Here is an 18,199-nt window from a genome sequence, read left to right as displayed (position 1 = left end):
GGCTCACACCTGTAATCCCAGTACTTTGGGAGGCCAAGACAGGCGGATCACAAGGTCAAGAGATCAAGACCTTTCTGGCCAAAATGGTGAAACACCATCTCTACTAAAAATACAAAAATTAGCTGGGTGTGGTGGTGTGAGCCTGTAGTTCCAGCCACTCAGGAGGCTGAGGTAGGAGAATCGCTTGAATCTGGGAGGCGGAGGTTGCAGTAAGCCAAGATCGTGTCACTGCACTCCAGCCTGGCGACAGGGCAAGACTCCATCTCAAAAAAAAAAAAAAAAAAAAATGAAGTCTAAGGTCAAGGGACCTGCATCTGGGAAGGACCTTTTTGCCCTTTCATCATCCCATAGTCAAAGGCATAAGAGCAAGAGAACACTTGCAAGAGGGAGAGAGTAAAAGGCTGAACTCTTCCTTTATAAGGATGCCATTCACATGATAAGAAGCTCACTCCTGAGATAACAGCATTCATTCATTCATGGGTGTGGACCCCTCATGACCTTATCATCTCTTAAAGGTCCCACCTCTCAACACTGTTGTACTGGGGATTAAGTTTCCACACATGAACTTTGGGTGATGTGTTCAAACCACAGCAAGAATTAAAAATAATGTCTAGATTCAGGAATAGGAGTGGATTCTGAGAGATTCAGAAGCAGTCCCAGGGCAGTATCTTAGTCTGTTGAGTCTGCTGTAACAAAATACCATAAACTAGGTGCTTATAAATAACAAATTTATTTCTCACAGTTGTAGAGGCTAGGAAGTACACCATCAATTTGGTATCTGCTGAGGGACCACTTCCTAGTTCAGAGACAGCCATCTTCTTACTGTATCCTCACATGGGGAAAAATGTAAAGGGTCTCTCCAGGGCCTTTTTTTTTTTAGGGCATTTAATTCCACTAATAAGATGCTTATGACTAACCCTCATGACCTAATCATCTCCCAAAGGCCCCATCTCCTCATACCATCACCTTGGTGGTTAGGCTTTCAACAAACCAATTTTGAGGGAGACACAAACATTCAGACCATAGTAGGCAGATTAGAAAAAAACAAAGAAAGAAAGAAAGACCCAGTATATGGTGGTCAATGATAAAACCATAGGAATTTTGGGAACAAAATGTTACATTCTGTATAATATAAACAGCTTCCATACTTCCCCTGGAAAATCTCCAATAAAATTTACAATGTTTATGAATGCTTTTGGTAAGGGCAGATGTGTCTTTGGGGAAGTCAAAGAAAAGAATGAGGGGACAGAAGATCTTATAAATAATTAAACAAGTGAATTTTTTAAAAGTAAATAAATCTATATCCTATGAAACACAGAAGGATACCAATCAACTAAGATTATCTTCCCTTTCACATGTAGGGGAGGAAATGTTGTCACTCTCATTATAGCACTTCCCCGATCAGCAGGATTTAAAGGTAATGAATGAGGTGTCACAATTTTCTGTGCTTAGATAATTTGCCTAATAAAATTAATTTCTGAAGTTAAAAGTAAAACATTAAAAAAATTAAACCTTTTACTAAGGAATGTATACGAAATATTATCAAGTAAGTAAGCTTTGGTTTTGTTTTTGAAACAAAGAATAGACTGCTACGTCTATATCATCAGAATTTAAAAAAAATAAGCTATATTGAGACATAATTCACATCCCATAAAATTCACCCTTTTAAAGTAATAATTCAGGGTTGGGTGAGGTGGCTCATGCCTGTAATTCTAGCACTTTGGGAGGCCAAGGTGGGCAGATCGCCTGAGATCAGGAGTTCGAGAGCAGCCTGGCTAACATACTGAAACCCCATCTATACTAAAAATACAAAAAATTAGCCAAGCGTGGTGGTGGGCGCCTGTAATCCCAGTTACTGGGGAGGCTGAGACAGGAGAATCGCTTTAACCCAGGAAGCAGAGGTTGCAGTGAGCCGAGATGTTGCCATTACACTCCAGCCTGGGCAACAAGAGTGAAACTCCATCTCAAAATAAATAAATAAGTAAAAATAAAGTTAACATTTCAGTGATTTTTAAGGTATATTTATAAGGTTGTGTAACTGTCACTCCTATGTAATTCCAGAACATTTCCGCCATCCCAAAAGGAAACCTTGTACTCATTAGCAGTCGTTTTCCATTTCCCTCTCACCTGATACCTCTTCCAACCACTAATCTATCATTTTCTGCCACTGTAGATTTGCTTAATCTTGAAACTTCATGTAAATGGAATCATAATATATGGTCTATTGTGACTGACATCTATCACTAAGCAAAAGCGTTTTCAAGTTCCATCCACACTGTAGCATGCATCCGTACTTTATTCCTTTTTATAGCAGAGTCATTTTCCAGCATATGGATATATCATGTTTTGTTTATCCATTTACCAGCTGGCGGACATTAGGATTGTTTCCATTTTCTATTACCAACAATGCTGTTATGACTATTTCTGTACATTTTTTTTTGTGGTAAGCATATGTATTAAATTTTCCTGAGTATATACTTAGGAGTGGAATTGCTCCTCAAGGTTTAACAATCTGAGGAGCTGCCAAGTTCGTTTCCAAAGTTGCTACACTACATTCTACTCCCATCAGCAATGTATGATGCAGTTTACAATTTTTCCACCTCTTCCTCAACACTTGTTATTATCAGCCTTTTTAATTTTAGCCACTCTAGTAGGTGGAATAGATACTCTAGTGAAGCAGTATCTCACTGTAGAGTTAATTTACATTTCTCTAATGACTTATTAGGTTACACATTTTTTTAGGTATTTATTTGCCACCCGTATATCTTCTTTGGAAAAATGTCAATTCAAATCCACTGCCTGTCATCAGAACTTTGAGAGAAATTATTCTGTACAGAGATGTGGTATTATCATTTTTGAGATAATAAAAGTACTTACATTTTGCTTTCTCTTCATCTTTGCCTCTTGTAAGGAGGACAAGTCCAACTATTAAATTATTGAAGTGCAGCCCTTTGGATGTTCCACCAAAAGAACAGTAAATCACCTGGAAGAAGATGATAAAGCCAACCTTAAGAGGCATTTCAGCTGTTGAGGAAGCTGAGGCAGCTATCACCTTTAACAAATCATGTCTCCATCTCCAGAAAAGGCACTAGTAAATTTTAGTAAAATCATATTAAGTTTCTCCCTCTTCTTCCTCTTTTAGACCTTGTTATTGCACTCAGTCAAGAATAGACCACGTTTACTATAAAATACATACAGATGGTCCCCAACATGATTTTTCAACTTTACAATGGTGTGAAAGTGATGCACATTCAGTAGAAACCATACAGTATTCAATAAATTACATGAGATAGTTAATATTTTATTATAAAATCTGAGTTGTATTAGATGATTTTGCCGAACTGCAGGCTAATCTAAGTGTTCTGAGCATACGTGTGTGTGTGTGTGTGTGTGTGTGTGTGTGTGTGTGTGTGTGTATTTTAGATGGAGTTTCGCTCCTGTCACCCAGGCTGGAGTGTAGTGGCGCCATCTTGGCTCACTGCAACCTCCACCTCCTGGTTCAAGCGAATCTCCTGGCTCAGCCTCCCAAGTAGCTATGATTACAGACATGTGCCACCAAGCCCAGCTAATTTTGTATTTTTAGTAGAATACTTAGTAAAATAATTTTGTATTTTCACCATGTTGGCCAGGCTGGTCTCAAACTCCCTGGCCTCAAATGATCCACCCACCTCGGCTTCCCAAAGTGCTGAAACTACAGGCATGAGCCACCGACCCCAGCCTAAACACATTTACAGACTAGGCCAAGCTCTAATGTTTGGTAGGTTTAGGTGTATGCAATGCCTTTTCACCTTACAATATTCTCAATTTACAATGGGTTTCTCAAGCTGTAATCCCAGGGTAAGTACGGGAGTATCTGCATATTACATATTCACACAACTGAATTATTTATTCTTTCTCTTTGGAGTCCTTATCAAGGTCCAAGAGTACAAAGGTCCTCCAATAGCCACAATAATGTGAGAAGGACTTTGTGCAATTACACAACTTCCTTTAACCTCAGGAAAACTTACGTACATTACTTTGATTGGCAAAAAAGATCCTCTCTAACTGAATGTTCAGAAATTCAAAGAGACTCCAAAAAACATTTTTTAACACTCTCAGAAATAAGTATTATAGTAATCAGAAATAGGGAAGAAAAACTATGCATAGGAAAGGGACAAAAGAAATCACAATAAATACATCCATTCAACAATTCTTTGTTGAGTGCCTAGTACTGCCAAGCAAGATTTCTGTAGATAAAAATGCACAATTAAAGAATAATTCAAGAAGTTGGTCAATATGAATACTGAAAATATATATTATTCACCAAATTATATTTATAAATATATTTAATAACACCTGACAACTGATGTCAAAAACTATCTCTAGTGTCAGTGATAATTCAACCTAGCAAAAAGTGGCCAAAGGAAATAGCTACAGAACATTAAAAATATTTTTTAAAAAACCAAACAAACAGAACTAACACATCTTGTAGAATAACTATTTTTAGTTGCCCCATCTCCCACTCCCAACTAGAAGAAAATAACAGGGAAAAACAAAAACACCTTTATCCCTGGGGAAGGGCAGGAAAACATAATGGCCTCAGAACTTACAGATCCCCTACCACTGGGAAGAAGGAAGATCAATGAAAAGGTCTCAACCCCAAGATCCAGGGACACAGCACCTGCCTAAAACTGAGAAATAGGACTACAGAGAATGTCCCCCTCCCTAGCACTCCCTACCATCCACCCTTCTGCTAGCAAGCACCGAGGAATAAACAACTATAGTATACGGCCGGACAGGAAGAAGAAGGCGGACAGAGACCCTCTCTGAGGTGTGATAACAAACAGAATATAAGATCAAAAGTTGAGGGTAGAGCAAACATTAGAAAAAAACTTGAGCCCCAAACCCTAAAAAAAAAAGTAACCCTAGAATGGAAATTGAACCCTGTATTATACTGAGGGTAACCATAGCAACAAGAAGACCAAAATGAAGCTCAACTGTAGACTATATTGACTCAACCCCTAAGCTGAAGAAAGATACTACTCGGTCCAGTCTCTTCTGTCCTATATGAAACACTTATGTTTCAACCACAGATTTTAAGTCGCAGAAAGGAGAAACTCAATATATTATCAGAGACAAAGGAAAAATACGATAATGGAGTTGAAGAATCCTTTGGAATGGCTCAAGGGTAAACTCAACAGAGTTGCATAAGAGATTATCCAAAATGAAACAAAAGGGGGAAAATGTGAGGTGAGCAGGCAGCGGAGGGTAGACAGAACAGAAAACCCAAGAGCTGAGAGATCATATCAATGATATAATATTCACATAACTGATATCCTACAAGAAAAAGAGAAAGGGGCAAAAGAAATATCTGAGGAGATAAGGTTGGGGATTTTCAAAACGAATGGACAGAAAACCACAGATACTAAGAAGTTCAGCGAACAGGCAGAATAGATTACACCTCTAATCCCGAAAACCAACTAGACAAATCATATTAAACTTCTCAAAACCAAAGATAAAAAGAAAATGTTTAAGGCAACTAGAAGAAAACAAAAAACATTACACTGAAACAAAAAATTATAGCTGGTTTCTCATAAAAAATTATGTAAGCCAGAAATCAATGGTGTGATATGCTGAAAGCACTAAAAGAAAAAAACTCAACCATCAATCCTGTACCTGGTGAAAATATCTTTCTAAAAGAAAAGATATTTTGGTTCCTTTTTTTGTTTTTCGGGTTTTTTTAGGGGAACAAAAACAGAGAAGTCATTACCAGTAAAAAAGGATAAAAGAAAGTACCTCAGGCTGGAGGAAATATTATGCCATTAGAGATACATGTACCTCCATAAAGAAATAAGAATACTGGAAATGACATCAATAAAGGTAAACATAAAAGCATTTTTCTTATTTTTAATCACTGTGAAAGATAACTGGTGGTCTAAAGCAGTAAGAGAAGAAAAGTAATGTGGCTTTGTAGAATATGTAAAAGTAAAACACATAACAATAGCACAAAGGATAAGAGAAAGGAACTAGAAGTATACTGTTTTATAGTACACATAAATGTGTACTATAAAATAATTAGCTGCATGTGGTAGCACACGCCTGTAATCACAGTTACTCGGGAGGCTGAAGTGGGAGAATCACCTGAGCCAAGGAAGCAGATGTTGCAGTGGGCCAACACTCACCATTGCACTCCAGTGTGAAAAACAAAGTGAGACCCTGCCTAAAAAAAATAAATGGGCAAATCATCTGAAATTTTCAAAAGAAGAGATACAAATGGCCAACAGGTACATGAAAAAATGTTCAACATCACTAATCATCAGAGAACTGCAAATCAAAACTACAAAGAGTTAAAATCTCACCCCAGTTAAAATGGCTTATATCGAAAAGTAGGAAGGCCAGGCGCAGTGGCACATGCCTGTAATCCTAGCATTTTGGGAGGCTGAGGCAGGCAGATCACAAGGTCAGGAGTTTGAGACCAGCCTGGCCAACATGATGAAACCCCGTCTCTACTAAAAATACACAAATTACCCAGGCATGGTGGTGTGTCCCTCTAATCCCAGCTATTTGGGAGGCTGAGACAGAAGAATTGTTTGAACTTGGGAAGTGGAGGTTGCAGTGAGCCAAGGTTGCGCCACTGCACTCCAGCCTGGGGGACAGAACAAGACTCCATCTCAGAAAAAAAAGAAAAGGAAAGGAAAAGAAAAACAGGCAATAATGAATGCTGGTGAGGATGTAGAGAAAGGGAAACTCTTGTACACCATTTGCAGGAATGTAAATTAGTACAGCCATTGCGAAGAAGAGTATAGTTGTTCCTCAAAAAACTAAAAATAGAATTACTATATAATCCAGCAAATTGCTACTGGGTATATATCCAAAAGAAAGGAAATGAATGTATCAAAAAGATACCTGTACTCTCGTGTTTATTGCAGAACTATTCATAATAGCCAAAACATGGAATTAACCTAAGTGCCCATCTACAGATGAATGGATAAAGAAAATGTGGTATATACACACAATGGAATATTACTGAGCCATAAAAAAAGAATGAAATCATTTGCAGCAACATGGTTGAAACTGGAGGTCATAATGTTAAGTGAGATAAGTCAAGCAGTCTAGGGGTGGTGGTTCACACCTGTAATCCTAGCACTTTGGGAGGCCAAGGCAGGAGGATTACTTGAGCTCAAGAGTTTGAAACCAACCTGGGCAACATAGTGAGACCTCATCACTACCAAAAAATAAAAATAACCCAACCACAGAGAGACAAATATCACATGTTCTCACTCATATGTAGGAGCTTAAAAAAAAAAAAAAAAGTAGATCTCATGAAGATGAGAGTAGATTGGTGGTTATGAGGATGGGAAGAGTAGTGGGGAGGAGGGAAGAAATAAAGACAAGTGATTAATGGGCACAAATACACAGTTTGACAGAAGAAATAATATATAGTATAGGCCAGGCGCAGTGGCTCAGGCCGGTAATCCCAGCACTTTGGGAGGCCAAGGTGGGCAAATCACAAGGTCAGGAGTTCAAGACCAGCCTGGCCAACACAGTGAAACCCTGTCTCTACTTAAAAAATGAAAAATTAGCTGGGCATGGTGGCAGGCACCTGTAATCCCAGCTACTCAGGAGGCTGAGGCAGAAGAATCACTTGAACCTGAGAGGCAGAGGTTGCAGTGAGCTGAGACTGTGCTACTGCACTCCAGCCCAGGCGACAGTGAGAGACTGTCTCAAAAAAAAGAAATGTAGTATTAGATCAGCAAGGTAACTATAATTTATAATAATCTAGTGTACATTTCAAAATAGCTATAAGTAATTAATTCAAATGTTTCTAACATAAAGGAAGGAAAAACATCTAAGGTGATGAATATCCCAAGTACACTGAGATTTGATCTTTACAAATTATCACATGTACCCTCCAAAAATATTTATCTATTACACATTATTAAAGGAAAAGAAAAATACTTTCTTGAACATTTTGTAGCCATGAATATCCAGTCAGAGACTTAGTACACTGTTATACTATATAAGATTGATGTATGCAGTAATGATTTCACTGGCCTTCTTTCAGACAATGATGTCATCCGAGTAAATAAAATGATTAGTTCTGAAGAGAGGGAAATGTCTGTATTTTCAAATAGAAAGACTTATACTGTAGTATACCAAAAATCTACTTATTGTCTAATAGTTAAGAAGTCAAAAAAAAGCAGATGTAGGCCAGGTGCAGTGGTTCACGCTGGTGATCTCAGCACTGTGGGAAGCCAATGTAAGGGTAGATCACCTGAGGTCAGGAGTTCAAGACCAGCCTGGCCAAAATGGTGAAACCCCTTCTCTACTAAAAATACAAAAAATTACATGGGTGTGGTGGCAGGTACCTGCAATCCCAGCTATCCGGGAGGTTGAGGCAGGATAATCACTTAAACCCGAGAGGCAGAGGTTGCACTGAGCAGAAACTGTGCTACTGCACTCCAGTGTGGGCAACAAGAGCAAAACTCAAACAAAAACCAAAACCAAAAAAAAAAAAAGGTAGATGTCCATAGGTCTTTAGCGTTTAGAAACAGTTGTAGCATGTTTCAATAGCTGCTTTCTGGTCCTGGTCCTTCTACTGTCTAACAATATAGGGTAAAGGGTTATCCCACAGTTCCTTAGAGGAAATAGTTAAGTGATAGATACTGTTTTATCAAGGCTTTTAGAGTCAGAAAGACCTGACTTTGAAGCCAGGCATTATTTATACACAAGCTATGTAGTCTTAAGCAAATCACTTAACTTTCTGGGCCTTAGTTGAATTCCATAACACATATATTGAAGAAATGTGCCAAGTCTTCTGATTCCAGGACCTAAGATGGAAAGCAGCCCCAGGGTGGGAAATACTATATTATCTCAGGACAGAAGGCAGAAGTCAAAGTTTGAAGCCACTTTGTTAATTAGTAAGAATTCAGCATTGATGAGCTCATAATTTTTGTTTGAAAATATTTTTCCAGAGTAAACGCTAGTATACCTTTCTAACTGCTGGATTAATAGTCAAAAGAACCAAATTAATATTTTCAAATTTTCATTTTATATAATTCTCAAGAAGATCAATATTTTTCCTTTTTTTTTTTTTTTTTAAGACAGCATCTCATTCTATTGCCCAGGCTGAAGTGCAGTGGCACAGCCACAGCTCACCAAAGGCTTGACCTCCCAGACTCAAGTGATCCTCCCACCTCAGACTCCCAAGTAGCTGAGAACACAGGCACATTCTATCACACTTGGCTAATTTTTTCATTTTTTTGTTACTATCGGATCTCACTATGTTGCCCAGGCTAAAAAATTTATCTTGACTGACGCAGAGTAAAAAAAGAAAGTATACATAAGTTAAAAAGGCAAAAAATATATACCTTCCCAAAGAACCTGATGTCACCAACCTATATGCTTAAAAACTATCTTCAGGTCATGACAAATATGAAATATAAATTTGTAAAATAAATCATGCTGTATGTCAGTAAGTTTCAAAGAGTAATTCAAACACAACATAAGACCCATGGTATATACACTATGAAAACATTAAGCACCATTTGCATAAAATGTAGTTACGACTGGTAAAATTTCTAATATTAACATTTAAATCCAAGCTCTGTTCCTATATATGTGTGTTGAAAAAGTCGTCCTTCTATAGCTAAAATGTATGTGTGTTTACATTACTGTTTCTTCAGTGAAGAGTCCAATAGAACAAAATGTTTCTTTTTGTCAAATGTGTTTTATAATACTATTTCTTTCCTGTATGTAAATAGCATAAGGTAGAGTCACACTTAGCTCCAAGAAAATAATAATGGGCCCCTTGAAATTCTGAATAAATAATAATACAAATGCAAAATATAAATTCCTGAAGTCTAAGCAAAGAACAAATACCGAGGAAACAACTACCAGGGATTAGAAAGCAGAATAGTACCCAAAGATCATTTTATCAGTCAGGCAGGAGAGACACCTCATTGAACATCCAGAGCATTGAGGAGAGACCCCAAAAGAGTTAATCATAGTATCAGAGGTAAACCAGGTAAACCATACTTATAGTAAAGTCTATTCAAGACTCAGCATTACAAAACTTTAATACCGGATTCAAGAGGATTAGCTAATCTGCGATTTATTTAAGTGCATGCTAGAATAAAATCCAACATTTTAAAAATAAAGGCAACAAATTCAGGTACTTATAAGGTTTACAATGTCTACTAGATAACAAAAAGTTACTAGATATAAGAAACAGAAAATTGTAACCAATTACCAGAAAAGTATTAGGCAAAAGAATGACAGAGATGATAAAAACTGGTATATAAGAAGTTTAAAAGAGCTTTTATAAATATACTCAAGAATTTAAACAAAAATAAAAACACGGAAATGGAAACCATATTTTAAAAAGAAAGATGAAACTTTAGAGTAAAAAATATCTGAACTAAAAAGTTATTATGTGGCTTTTTTTTTTTTTTTTTTTTTTGACAGAGTCTTTCTCTGTCACCCAGGCTGGAGAGTGCCCTAACATGATCTTGGCTCATCGCAACCTCTGCCTTCTGGGCTTAAGCAATCCTCCCACCTCAGCCTCCCAAGCAGCTGGGGCTATAGGTGTATATCACCACTCCTGGCTAATTTTTTGTAGAGGAAGGGTTTTGGCATGTTGCCCAAGCTGGTCTTGAACTCCTTGGCTCAACTGATCCACCTGCTTAGGCCTCCAAAAGTGCTGGGATTTCAGGGGTGAGCCACTGTGCCTTGCCCTGTGTAGCCTTAAAAGCATATTAAACACTGCTGAATAAAAGAGCAGTGAACTTGAAGAAAGGGGAATAGGAACTATCCAATCTGAAGTACAGAGAAGAAAAAGAGCTAGAAATGAGGGTGAGCAGGAGGAAAGGAGAGAAAATAATCAGTCTCAGTAACCTGTAAAAAACCAAGCTTTTTACACACCTGTACCTAAAGACCAAGAAAAGGGAAGGTTGAACAGAAAACATATTTGAAGAACAGTACCCAAATACCTCCCAAATTTGATGATAAACCCACAGATCCAAAATGTTCAAAGACACTCACATAAGATAAACAAAACCAAACAAAGGTATATCATGAATTCCTGAAAAATAGTAATAGAGAAAATGTTGAAAGCACTGAGAGAGAAAAAGATATACAGCGAAACAAAAATAAGAATAATCACTGATTTCTAATTAGAAACAATGCAAGCCACAAGACAACAGAAGAAATAACTTCACTATACTGAAAGAAGAAAAACACTCAGCTTAGGATTATATATCCAACAACAAAATTACAAATAACTCAATTTTTAAAAGGGCAGCTGGGTGCGGTGGCTCACACCTGTAATCCCAGCACTTTGGGAGGCCAAGGCGGGTGGATCACGAGGTCAAGAGATCAAGAACATCCTGGCCAACATGGTGAAACCCTGTCTCTACTAAAAACTACAAAAATTAGCCGGGCGTTTGCCACGCGCCTGTAGTTCCAGCGGCTCAGGAGGTTGAGGTGGAAGAATCACTTGAACCTGGGAGGTGGAGGTTGCAGTGAGCCGAGTGCCACTGTACTCCATCCTGGCGACAGAGCAAGACTCTGTTTCAAAAAAAAAAAAAAAAAAAAAGGGCAAATGACTTAAATGAAAAGATGCAACATTTTTAGTCGTTAGGGAAATGCAAATCAAAACCACAATGACATACAACTTCACACCTACAAGAATGGCTATAATAAAATGAATAAATAACAAGAATATAAAAAACCCTGCAACACCCATACACTGTTGGTGGAAATGTAAAAGGGTGCAGCTGTTCTGGAAAACAGCCTGGTGGTTCTTCAAAAAGTTAAACATAGAATTACCATATGACCTGACAATTCTGTTCCAAAAAGAATTGAAAACAGGGATTCAAAATGCCAACATTCACAGCAGTATTATTTACAATAGTCAAAAGGTAGAAACAACCCATCAAAAAAGATGAATGAATAAAATCTGGTACACACACACAGTGGAGTATTATTTAGCCATAAAAAAGAATGGTTGTTTGCAGCTATTACAGCTCTCTTAACACCTTTAGCTCACTGAGCTCGAGCTGAGAGAGAGCTCGGGAATAAGTAAACAGGTCTCTATAGTATGGTCTGTACAAAACAGACGGCCTACAAACTGACCATGGTAAAGCATCCAGGAGGCAATTAGCCACAAAAGCCATTCACAAGAGTGCACCCTCTGCTGGAGGGGTGAAGAAACCTCATCATTATAAGCCTGGTACTGTGGCACTCTGTGACACTGGACATTATCAGAAGTCCACTGAACTTCTGATTCACAAACCTCCCTTCCAGCATCTGGTACTTCAAAACAGATCTGTGCTTCCAGAGTACAGCTATTGGTGCTTTGCAGGAGGCAAATGAAGCCTATCTGGTTGACCTTTTTGAAGACATCAACCACTGTCCTATCCATGCCAAATGTGTAACAATTATGCCAAAATTCAGCTAGCATGTCACACATATGGAGCACATGCTTAAGAATATGCTATGATGAGAAACATTTCATTCTCAAATAACAACAACAACAACAAAATTTCTCTCTTCCCTGTTACTGGTAGATTTTTTTTTCTAGAACCCTAGATTTTTTTCCCCATGGGGTGAAAATCTACCTAAGTAAATGATTGCAAGTGGGAAAATGGAGAATGGAAATCAGGTACAGGAAGTTTTTCTATTTTCATTTTGCACGAGAATTTTTAATATAAGTATGGGTATATAAAGCATTAATGCAAGTCAAATTGTTTCAGTGAGCAAGTTTCAGCAGTTCAACTAGTAAGTACATATTTTGTTGGTTTGTTTTGAGACGGAGTCTTGCTCTGTCGCCAGGCTGGAGTGCAGTGGCCCAATCTCAGCTCACTGCAAACTGTGTCCTGGGTTCAAGCAATTCTCCTGCCTCAGCCTCCTGAGTAGCTGAGATTACAGGTACATGCCACCACGCCTGGCTAAGTTTTGTATTTTTAGCAAAGACGGGGTTTCACCATGTTGGCCAGGATGGTCTCGATCTTTTGATCTTGTGATCCACCTGCCTCAGCCTCCCAAAGTGCTAGGATTACAGGCATAAGCCACCGCACCCGGCCTGTAAGTACGTATTTTTAATATTGTCTGTCTTCTGTGTTGTTCCTGTAACTACAAAAAAGCAATGAGCTGGGCGTGATGGCTCACACCTATAATTCCAGCACTTTTGGAGGCTGAGACAGGCAGATCATTTGAGGTCAGGAGTTTGAAACCAGCCTGGACAACATGGTGAAAACCTGCCTATATTAAAAATACAAAAAGGAGCCAGGTGTGGTGGAGGGCGTCTATAATCCCAGCTACTCAGGAGGCTGAGGCAGGAGATTTGCCTGAGCCCCAGGAAGGGGAAGTTGCAGTGAACAAAGTTCATACCATTGCACTCCAGCCTGGGCAACAGAGTGAGACTCCCTCTCATAAAAAAAAAAAAAAAAAAAAAAAAGAAGTTCTGATATATGTTACAAATGGATGAACCTTGAAAACATTAAGCTAAGTGAAATACGCCAGACATAAAATGGCAAATATTGTATGATTCTTATATATGAAATATTTAGAACAGGCAAATTCATAGAAACAGAAAGTAGACTGGAGGTTATCAGGGGCTGGGGAGGAAGAGGAATGGGAAATTATTGCTTAACAGGAACAGTATTTCCGTTTGGTGTGATAAAAATTATTTTTCCATGAGAATTGAGAAAATGGAATGATTAAAAAAGTTGAAAATAGAGGTGATGAGGGCAACATTATGAATGTAATTAATATCACTGAAATGTTCACTTAAAGTTCATTAAAATGGGCCAGGCACAGTGGCTCATGCCTATAACCCCAGCACTTTGGGAGGCAAAGGCATGAGGATCACTTGAGCCCAGAAGTTTCAGACCAGCCTGGGCAATGTAGTAAAACCTCATCTCTACTGAAAAAAAAAAAAAAAAAAAAAAAAAAAAAAACTTAAAAATTAGCCAGGCATGGTGACACATGCCTGTAGTACCAGCTACTCAGGAGGCTGAATTAAGAGGATTCCTTGGGCCAAGGAGGTAAAAAATACAGTAAACTGTGATCAAGCCACACTACACTCCAGCCTGGGTGACATAGTAAGACCCTGTCCCACCCCCCCAAAAAAAAGGCTAGGCGCAGTGGTAATCCCAGCACTTTAGGAGGCCGAGGCACATGGACCACCTGAGGTTGGGAGTTCAAGACCAGCCTGACCAACATGGAGAAACCCCATCTCTACTAAAAACACAAAAACACTAATTTTGTGGTACATGCCTGTAGTCCCAGCTACTCTGGAGGCTTGAGGTAGGAGAATAGCTTGAACCTGGGAAGTAGAGGTTGCGGTGAGTCAAGATAGTGCCATTGCACTCCAGCCTGGGCAACAAGATCGAAACTTCATCTCCAAAAAAAAAAAAAAAAAGTTAAAATGGTTAATTTTATGTTATAAATCCCAACACTTTGGGAGGCCAATGCAGGAAGATCACTTAATGCCAAGAGTTTGAGACCAGCCTGGTCAAAATAGCACGATCCTTACAAAAAATGAAAGAATTAGCCAGGTGTAGTGGCATGCACCCATATTTCCAGCTACGCGGGAGGCTGAGGTTGGAGGATCACTTAAGCCCAGAAGATTGAGGTACCACTGCACTCCAGCCTAGGCAACACAGTGAGACCAGCCTGGCCAACATGGTGAAACCCCATCTCTACTAAAAATACAAAATTAGCCAGGCATGGTGGCATATACCTGTAGTCCCAGCTACCTGGGAAGCTGAGACAGGAGAATCACTGGAACCCAGGAGGTGGAGGTTGCGCCACTGCACTCTAGACTGGGAGACAGAGTGAGACTCCATCTCAAAACAAACAAAAAAGAGCCAACTGGCTTTAGTTATTGATCGTGACTGTTAAACATTTTTAAAATCAGTGACACAAATTATGACATAGAAAGCATGTGTATCAGTTTTGTAAATTACAAAGTTGGTAGGGATGGCTATAACAGAATTAAATTCATCTTAGGCTGTGACACTAGGCTAAAAGCAACAAAATTAAATTTAATCTATTTAAATTGCAGTTTCCTTATAAACTCAGCATATATAAAGATACAGAAGAATATCAAGCTTGAAAATTTTAGCCAACAGGCTGGGCGCAGTGGCTCACACTTATAATCTCAGCACTTTGGGAGGCCAAGGCCAGTGTATCACGAGGTCAGGAGTTTGAGACCAGCCTGGCCAACATGGTGAAACCCTGTCTTTACTAAAAATACAATAATTAACCAGACATGTTGGTGGGTGCCTGTATTTCCAGCTACTCGGGAGGCTGAGGCAGGAGAAGCACTTGAACCCAGGAAGGGGAGGTTGCAGTGATGAGACCATGCCACTGCACTCCAGCCTGGGCGACAGAGCGATAGCTGTCTCAAAAAAAAAAAAAAAAGAAAGAAAGAAAAGCAAAGAGAAAAGAAAATTTTAGCCAACAAAGTTATGACCATTTTGCTTGCTTAAGCTAATATAATTTTATGCTGAATGGTAATGATTAAAGAATTAAATATTCTCCTACTGTTCACTAATCTAATTCCATCTAAAGAACAGCATGGGAGGGATTAACCATTATGCGTATTAACTGTAGTTAAGAAGCAGCAGGGAAAAGGACTTGTTCACATCTCTAGAAGGGAAAGTTCCAGTTTCCCAATTCAAACAGCTGAATTCCACCTCCATGAAGCAGCAGATTTCCAGTTGGGACTCAAGTAAAAAAAAAAACAAAAATTTCAGGATTATGAAACTGTGACAACATCATGAGTGGCTTTTAGCTGCACCCCCACCTCCAAACCCAGAAAACTAGGCTGGGACTAGGTCAGGTAAATTTACAGAATTGTTTTACTGCCCCCAAATTTAAATGGAGTAGAACCAAAAAACAAAAATTTTACTGAATTCATGATATCCTACATCATTTTCATGCTGATGTGCTACATCAATATATAACGTCCAACACTTAGCAAGATACAAAAACTTTAACCTTGTAGGAGAAATGTTAGAGAAGGAGGTGAGTGAAAGGAAAATTGACCGCTTTCAAAAATAATTTATTAGTTACAATGGAGTATTATTCAGTCATAAAAAGAAATGAAATTCTGATACATATTACAACATGAATGAACCCTGAAAACATTATGCTAAGTGAAATAAACCAGACACAAAAGGACACATATTGTATGATTCCACTTATATGAAGTAATTTGAATTGGCAAATTCATAAAAACCAAAAGTTGACTGGGTGTTATGAGGGTTTAAAGGAAGGGGTTGGGGGCATTATTGCTCAATGGGTAGAGTTTCTGTTTGGGATGTTGAAACGTTTTAGAAAAAGACTGGTGATGGCTACAAAATATTGTGAATGTATTTAGTGTCAGTGATCTGTACACTTTTAAAATGGTTAAAATGGCAAATATGTTTTATATATTTTACCACAATAAAAATTTTAAAACATAGTAAAATACAGGGACTCAGATAATAAATACAATAAACGCTTAGACAGAAAGTACTTCTGCAGGCTGGGTACAGTAGCTCATGCCTGTAATCCCAGCACTCTGGAAGGCCAACGCAATTGCTTGAGCCCAGCAGTTTAAGAGCAGCCTGGGCAACATGGTGAAATCTCATCTCTACCAGAAAAACATAAAAATTAGCCAGGAGTGGTGGTGTGTGTGTCCCAACTACGCAGGAGGCTGAGGTGGGAGGATTGCTTGAGCCCAAGAGGTGGAGGTTACAGTGAGCAGAGATCACACCACCGCACTCCAGCCTGGGTGACAGAGTGAGACCCCATCTCAAAAATAAAAATAATACAAAATTTAAAAATACATTATAACTACTATTCACATAGTATTTACATTGCATTAGGTATTATAAATAATCTAGAAATGATTTAAAGTATACAGGGGGTAAGGGGTGTGCATATACTAAACATTTTATTTAAGGGAATTGAGCATTTGCAGATTTTGGTATCCTGGTGGGCCTAGAATCAATCCCCAACAGATATCAAGGATGGCTGCATAAGTATCTTCAATATCAGCATTGGAACAATTTATTCACACAATATATTTTCAGGGAGTAATCTATTGAAAATCTCCAACTGTTATTTAAACCAACCACCAAGAATACAATTAAGTCCTCATTTAACAGCATGGACAGGTTCTTGGAAACTGCAACTTCAAGTGAAACCAGGTAGAATGAAACCAATTTTACCACAGGTTAATTGATATAAACAAGAGTCAAGTTCCTGAGGTATATTTCTGGTCACGAAAACATCACCAAACTTCTAAATAAATACGCCAAAACATATATTGAAATAAATGTGAGCTATACATTTTCATACACTTGAGAAAGATTAATAAAAACAAGTAAGATAAATTATATTTACCCTATTATTACAGTTCAGTGTCACAGGTAATCAGAGCCTATGTCAGCCGCTCAAGACGCAAGGCAGAAACCACCCTGGACAGGACACCATCCCATAACAGGGCACACTCACACAGACATCCACACTCACCCAGACTGGGACAATTCAGACATGTTAAGTCACCTAAAGTGCACATCTTTGGGCTAAGGGAAGAAAGTGGGGTAACTGGAGAAAATCCACACAGACATGTGGGGAGCATGCAAACCACACAGTGGCCCTGCCAGAAATTGATACTTTTCATCAACATTATAATGAAAAACAACACTGAATGAGTGAATTAGATGACGTTGTTTGAGGACCTGCTGCATACACACAGTTATATAAACCTATTAGTAATCAAGGAAGACTTTCTCTAATAAATAAAAATATTTTCAGAGAGGGTAATAAGCAATAAAACTGGCATTTTAGAACATGTACAATGATTACCACAATTCTACAGAAAAATGCCACATGCAGGTTCCGGTAACTAGAACCTGGAGATCTTTGAAGCCATTATTTAGCCTACCACCCTCTCCAATCCCAGTAGCTACGGTCCTAGGAGAATGGGACAAACTCCCATTGCTTTTTTTCCCTATCTCTGTCCTCTTATCTCCTACATCTTGGCTCTGGAAATCGTTGCAGTAGCAGAAAGCATGTGGCACAGTGGTCTAACCAAAAGCCCTAACTCTCTAATCAGAGGACTGAAAATCAGAGATCCAAGGAAATGGAAAGAAAAATGGATATTAAGAAGAGGAAGAAGCTCAAGAAAGTTGTTTTTTTTTAACTCCTGGGTATACCTCCT

At 38.5% G+C, this 18,199-nt stretch overlaps 1 protein-coding gene across 4 annotated transcripts in view; it reads right to left on the bottom strand.

Moving 5' to 3' along the window:
- USP32 (ubiquitin specific peptidase 32) overlaps positions 1–18,199 on the bottom strand; it is a 241,596-nt gene that overhangs the window by 148,647 nt on the left and 74,750 nt on the right. For all 4 annotated transcript variants that reach the window (XR_004269707.1, XR_004269708.1, XM_032280742.1 and 1 more), the window contains exon 3: positions 2,878–2,983. Coding sequence is in view for 2 of the 4 variants with exons in the window: in XM_032280742.1 (XP_032136633.1) it covers positions 2,878–2,983 (106 nt within the window). In the remaining 2 variants the exon portion in view is untranslated. The remainder of the gene's footprint in view (positions 1–2,877; positions 2,984–18,199) is intronic.

This window comes from Sapajus apella, unplaced genomic scaffold, assembly GCF_009761245.1.
Source record: "Sapajus apella isolate SASKATOON/1434 unplaced genomic scaffold, GSC_monkey_1.0 scaffold12, whole genome shotgun sequence".
Taxonomy (NCBI): domain Eukaryota; kingdom Metazoa; phylum Chordata; class Mammalia; order Primates; family Cebidae; genus Sapajus; species Sapajus apella.
Note: the sequence above shows the minus strand (reverse complement) of the source record. Positions and strands in the feature narration are given on the sequence as shown.